The following is a 6563-nucleotide window of genomic DNA, read 5'->3' on the forward strand; positions in this document are numbered from 1 at the left end:
GCTAAAGTTCAGCTAATTTTGAAACTAAACAATGGAAAGTCTCAAAACCATTTTTGCCGTTTTGCTTTGCCTTGTTGTTGATAGTTCCTTGTAGCTTTCATTCGCTGTCCCTAGCCTCATGGTCCACGAGCTCAGAAGTCAGAAGCTGGTGAATTGCGGGGAGGTACTAATAGAGAGATTGAGTGGGTAAAAAACAAACCAAGTACAAAGAGAAAAGTGGACTTGGCGCGCAGCAGCAATAAAGAGATTGTAATTAAGGGGTGGGCAAGTCCTATTACAGATGAATATTATTGCCCTTTTGAAGAAAACTGACAGATGAAGAGGCCATTGGGTTCAAATACATAACCACAGTGCGCACCAAAGCAACTTACTCAAGAAAGTACATGGAATGAAAAACAAAAAGTTTTCACAGTCCTTAATGGAAAGTACAACCTCTTCCTCTCTTTTACCAAGTTTAATTAATTTGATCACTTTATGTTAGGGAGACTGAGTATGAAATCCGAAGGAAAATATTAAATTGTAAAAAAAATCTCAATAACGAATGAGTGCATAAATATGTTGTCATTTTTTTTGCACTAAAATCTGTCTTCCTTAGTTGCGATTAAACTTTTAGATGATTAAAGATCTTCCTTAAAACCTTATAGTAATTCCCTCATATTACATCATATTCCAAATGCAAATCGGGAATCTCATCCAAATAATTTCCTCACAGTCAAGTAATATCCATGAACCACTACTTACAGCCAAGTCATAAACACTAAAGGAGTCTTCATTGGAAAATAGATATTAATTACTGGCTAGACTGATATAGTCAAAGTAGAAAATGATCAAAGGTGCAATTGAATGAGAATTAATATAAATCAATTGTTGTTTCAATTATTGACAATGAAAGTATTTACTGAGACCAAAGCCATCGAAATGACGCATTGTTTAATAATCAATTAATATTCCATCATAGTATGCGCACCTTTGGCTGAAAAGAAAGTTTCTTGATTTCTTGTGTTAAAGAAAATGATCAAAACAATTATTTAATAACACCCGAGAAATTTTAGTCTGTTTTGTTAGTATTGTATGCCCTCATAATAAGCTTGGTTAATCATCCAAATATAAATTTGTATAAGGATTTTCAAAGTTTCACTAAATTTCAGAAAAAATACAATACAAATGACCTCATTTACAGTTTGAGATTCATTCGCTTTCATTCTTTTCACTCTCCCTTTTCTATCTTGCATTTTTTTTAAAATTTCCGAAAATTGTAAAACATTTATTAAAAAGAAAAAAAGAAAATTCTAAACATCCCAACTCTATATATTTGCCATCTCTAAACTCTGTGTTTGTGTGGTCACAAGCTGGAAATACTCACATATGAAGTTAGGTTTAAAATCTGTACCTGCTTAATTTTCTTAGCAGGCACAGGGCTACTGATCATTGATTAGTCGCCACTAATAAAACAAAAGGAGATCAGAATGGACTGTTCAGTCAACCAATTATAAAACAGAATGAAAAAACAGAGATAAAGAAGTGATCTCTCAAACAAATATTAACCTTATATATGGGAAAAATTGCAAATAAAGACCTCCCAATATATAAAATTATGATTTGAGACTCTCAATTTGGAAAATAGCACATAAGGACCTGGTCTCACTTTTACAAATATGAAATCGTGGTGAAATGTCTGAAATGCCCCTCAGCCAAATAATAAGTTGACTATGAAAAATGACAAGTTCACTTTAACAAATGATAACTTCAGTAGAACAAATCACAACTTGGCTAAGGGTATGCCAAATGACGAGTTGACTATGGGAAATGACAAGTTCACTTTAATGAATGACAACTTCAGTAGATCAAATCACAATTTGGCTGAGGGCATTTCAGACATTTCATATTTGCAAAAGTGAGACCCGATTTTATTTGCTATTTTTCAAATTTAGGATTCCGAATAGCAATTTTACATATGGGGGTCTTTATTTGCAATTTTCCCATATATATATATATTGATCGTCGACTAAAAATAGTACGGTACACATACATAATAAGTTACATGTTATCCATTTGTGTTACGTTTGTGGTATAATCTTTGAAAGTTTTCACGCGTTTGAGTTCAAAAATACTGCGCAAACTAAAGATTAGATTAATCTCCGATATTCTGAAAGCAGACACATCTTTTATTGCAGACTCCGTTCAAAACCAAAATGCAACATTAGATGTGTGTTATTTGAAATACCATCTCTGGTTCTAAATATAAAATCTAGTTTGCAGTATAAATTATACTACAAACTAAATTTTTGCACCAGTAAACTGAATCTTATCTTTAGAACCTGAGGTAGTAGCATGTATGAGCATCACCAAAAAAAAAAAAAAGGAGAATGCCAACTGATTAAGCCATTTTCACAACAGGGCGCAACAATAACCTTGATGGAAATTATTGTATTATATGGAATTGCAAAAGCAAATCAGCTTGTTAGGAAAGATATGATGATAATCTTTTTCACACGAGAGTATGTACGTAATCGTATTCTGCTGGAAGCCACTAATTACACTGTAGTAAATTTATGGTTATTGCAGAAAAACTCTATGAAGTGTAGATTAGATTAGGAGCCAGCGTAGCTTCCAACAACACATTTCACTAAACTGATACGCGCGCGCGCGCACACATATATATGTGAACTTCCGCAATGACAGAAATTTATATTCCTCCACTGATATGATTTAGAAAGCTAATTAATTAAGCAGCGAGCATATTTGCCTCCTGATCTCTATTGTGTGCTATGTAAAATATGTACAAAGGAAAAGAATAAAAATGAGAAAGCAAAATGTAGTGAAAATGGTAGATCTGTATATATAGAACAAGCTATATGCATAGGGTGTGAAGGGTGGACACATATATTTTTAGTTACGTGTGATGGCTAGGTATGGCTAGAAAATAATCCCCACGGAAATGCATAACCAGACAGACATGTTTATGCGCAATCAGACATCTGAAAAGGAAAATGACACTCCACTGCAGCCCTTATCATCAGTCTCTAACTGACGAAAAAAGAAAAAACACAGAGAAAGCAAAAATAAAAACAAACCCTAACCTCCTTTCATTATTCTTCTTTTAATGAAATTCTAATATAATTATAATGATAATCACCTTTTTTTAAAATTTACATGGGGTGTGTGGGGGGCTTCTCCTTTCCCTGTCCCCCAAAGTTGCTTTCCCTCTGCATTACCCCTTTTGGTCTCGACAACTCACAAAAGCAACAATCAGACACAAAGCAAAATCCAATCAACCAAAGAAGAGAGAAATTGCACCAAAGATTACCCACACAGGTTTATCACAGCTTACACATCAACAATCACTCTCTTCCACACTGCTGCAAAAAACAGCGATATTAATTAATCAGCAAACTAATTACTATTATTATTATTATCATTCTCTTTTTCTCAGGCACACCGTTTTCTGATTTCTGCTAGGTGGTGGTCTGTACCCCAGCCGGAGCTCTAGATCAAGATCCTCATGGCCGTTTCCAGCGAACGAGGATGCCGTGGGCTGTTCCAGTTTGCTAGAATCACAGCAAGAAGAATTGACGAATCCTGCAGGCCGCCGCTCGGCTTGAAAATCATAGGAGGGGATGCTAGTTGACACCAAGTTGCTTGGTGGGTAGGGCATAACGGAGAGAAGTGTGGTGGGTGATACTGGTTCTCTACATGCATTCAAAGAAGAAGCGAGAGTATTAGTAGCATTACTAGTACCAGAGAAGTTTCCAATCCCATCGGGGCTTGGCAAATGGTAGAGAAAGTATCCGCCGTTGTTTGCAACAAGCTCTTGATGATGATGATGAGGTGTCAGGTTGCTGTGAACAGAAGCAGCAGCAGGTGGTGGTTGGTGGTGGTGGAGACGGGCACGGTCACGGCGGTGGACGTTCATGTGGCCGCCAAGAGCTTGGGCTGAACGGAACTCCCTTCGACAGAAAGTGCAGGTGTAGGACCTGGGAGGCCAAGTGGTGCCCATGACGTTCGTGGTATCCTGCACAAAGGCTCTGACCTCCCACGAGTCATCCTCTTCCTGAGGATCCCTAGGCTTCCACATGATCCAGGAGGTTGTTGAAGAAGAAGAAGAAGAAGAGCTAGGGTTTGGGAGAGGATGAGGTTGAAGAAGCTGATTGGGATGGTTGTGTTGGGATTGTGACAATTTTTGGATCTGGGTCATGGAGAGAAGGCCAATCTCTGTGCCCATGGTACTGTTACTGACATTTAAGATAGATGAGTGATAATGGAGGAATTGATGTGGAAGCTAAATTTACAGAAAATATTTGATTAAATAGGGATGGGCTAAAGAGGAAGGTCAAGACAATTCAAGCCCTAACACCGAGTGTATCACCCATCTTAGAAGCTACCTCTTGGATCTTTGCAGATTTTCACACATTATTATAACTCAGCCCATCTCATCAACAACTTCTTCCTTTGGCTTCCCCGCCTTCTTTTACACTATTTTTTCCCCATTTGCTGCCAATGATTTCTGTATCCGTGAACGTCTTTGGATCACGAAACTCTTGGGAGTTGACAAGGGAAAAGTAAGAATTAATTAAGGACATTAACTCTTTATTCTGACTATATGAAGAGTTCAAAGATTGAAGGAGAGAAAGCTACATTCCAATTGCGTGCCTCTCATGACGAAGATAAGTAGCAGGAATTTTGAGATACATAATCTGAACAACGCGATAGCGCACACATATATATAGAATTATATAACAGATGGTCAAAAGATCGATAGCCCCTGCTGAGATGAAAATGATCTTTTACATAAAGGTGAGCTAGAGTAGCGTGTGTTAGGCCGTTCTTGTTTTAGCTAGTACAGCTTCAAACGAGCTGGGGGACCATGTGATAAATTGTTCAGAAGTAATCGTTCGAGTAATTAATAGGCTTAGAAGACGAACGAATTGAAATGAGGGAGCCAATTAAATTATGATTCACGGAAATGGATAGTTAAACACACTGCCGACTTTTAAGTAGTAATCTTTTTATTCTTTTGCGGTGCTTTGTTTTGCTCAATAAGATGATTTAGCATTGGGTCAAGTCCAATGCTGTGTCGCTTAAAGCAATTCTCTGGTTTTACTAGCTAGCTAGGGGTCACAGGGCTTGAATCCCTATATGCCCCAATTGAAACACAGTGAAGAAACTACCCAAAAAAAAAAAAAAGGAAACACAGCGAAGAAGGAATTGAATTAAGAAAATCCAACTTGATGAATCTCATTTTTGTCTGTCACTTACTGTCGCTTTCTATTATATCTATATATTCTTTATATAATGCTATTTGCTTTGCCCCGTTTATTTAATTAATTAACAACAAATCAGCCAATAGTTTGAATGTTGTTTAATTTCCGTTTCGTTACGGGCTCCAATTGTTGATCACTATGTCCCCATATAGATGTTTGACAGGTAACAAAAAGGAACAAGACAGATTCATAAATAGTTATATAGACCTACAAAATAAACATTTGAAACATTTATGATCACAATGCTACCTTGTTAATTTAATGCTCTCTTTTGTTTGCTTCTTCTTGTCAATGTTCCTCCCTCACACGAAAATATATTTATTTATATTCAACGCGCCTTTAAGGAAGGAGGCAAGTCATATAGTATTCTATACACACACACACATATGTATCAGAACCCCGTTTGACCAATCAGAATATGACTTGGGAACATAAATTAATAACATATTTATCTGACTAATGAAGAAACGGTGTCCAGAGAAAATGGACATCGCTTTATTCGCCTACGAACAAAGCAAAGCAAGAACAACACTTATTGTTACATTAATTCTTGTGTGCCATTGTTCATGTCGTCGTCCTCTGGGTTCATCTGCTTCCTGGCATCCCGACATCGTGGCACTCGCAAATGATTAATACTCCACTCTCTGTCCAATTAGATTATTAATTGTATATCCTATACTACTTGTTAAGGAATTAACGTCTGCTGTTGTTTTAACTTTTACACGCATTCAACTTGAGCAAAATCACTTCCGCCCAGACCTTTTAATAATTTTATATCATTGAGAAATTTAGTCCTTTTATTGTTTTTCTCAACAAAAAAAAGTAAGTTAGAGGAGTTGATTGCATTAGTTAGTTAGGGAATAATCAAAGAGTAGAGGGTATTGAGGAAAAAAGGTTTTATATTAAGAATTGGAAGGAGTTTCTTTCTCTATTTTTTTTTATTTTCTTCTTATTTTGGTTGGTTAACTTGAGCCTGGCGAGTAACGAGATTTGAGAATGACATTACCAGATGGTTAAAATTTAATTAATCTTATCCTTTGCCAGCCATATTATTTTTTATGTATGATGAGATTATTCTATAATAATATTCTTGATTTTTTTATATATAATAACATCATTGATTGATTCAGCATGAACCCCCAGACAATCAAAAAGGTCATGCACAAACAGGCAAAAAAAAAAAAAAAACAGAGAGGATAATATAAATGGTCTTATGCTTATTTGCTAGCTAATTAACAAGTGCCACACAGTTGTCGGGACTAAGTCTGCAAAATTATTTCATATTGACCAGCAGGGTCAAAT

The 6563-nt window shown here is 36.3% G+C and overlaps 1 protein-coding gene across 1 annotated transcript; it reads right to left on the reverse strand.

The window, feature by feature from the left end:
- Positions 1 to 3415: 3415 nt before the first annotated feature.
- On the reverse strand, positions 3416 to 4222 carry LOC114753525 (transcriptional regulator SUPERMAN-like). The gene has a single exon (XM_028942207.1). The coding sequence runs from the start codon at positions 4220 to 4222 to the stop codon at positions 3416 to 3418; it is 807 nt and encodes a 268-aa protein (XP_028798040.1).
- Between the last annotated feature and the right edge of the window lie 2341 nt (positions 4223 to 6563).

This window comes from Neltuma alba, unplaced genomic scaffold (genome assembly GCF_004799145.2).
Source record: "Neltuma alba isolate B1F8T4 unplaced genomic scaffold, ASM479914v2 tig00007970_pilon, whole genome shotgun sequence".
Lineage (NCBI taxonomy): Eukaryota > Viridiplantae > Streptophyta > Magnoliopsida > Fabales > Fabaceae > Neltuma > Neltuma alba.

What these genes read in the sequence shown, in the direction of transcription:
- LOC114753525 (XM_028942207.1), bottom strand. Translation starts at nt 4,222, where the DNA reads ATGGGCACAGAGATTGGCCTTCTCTCCATGACCCAGATCCAAAAATTG.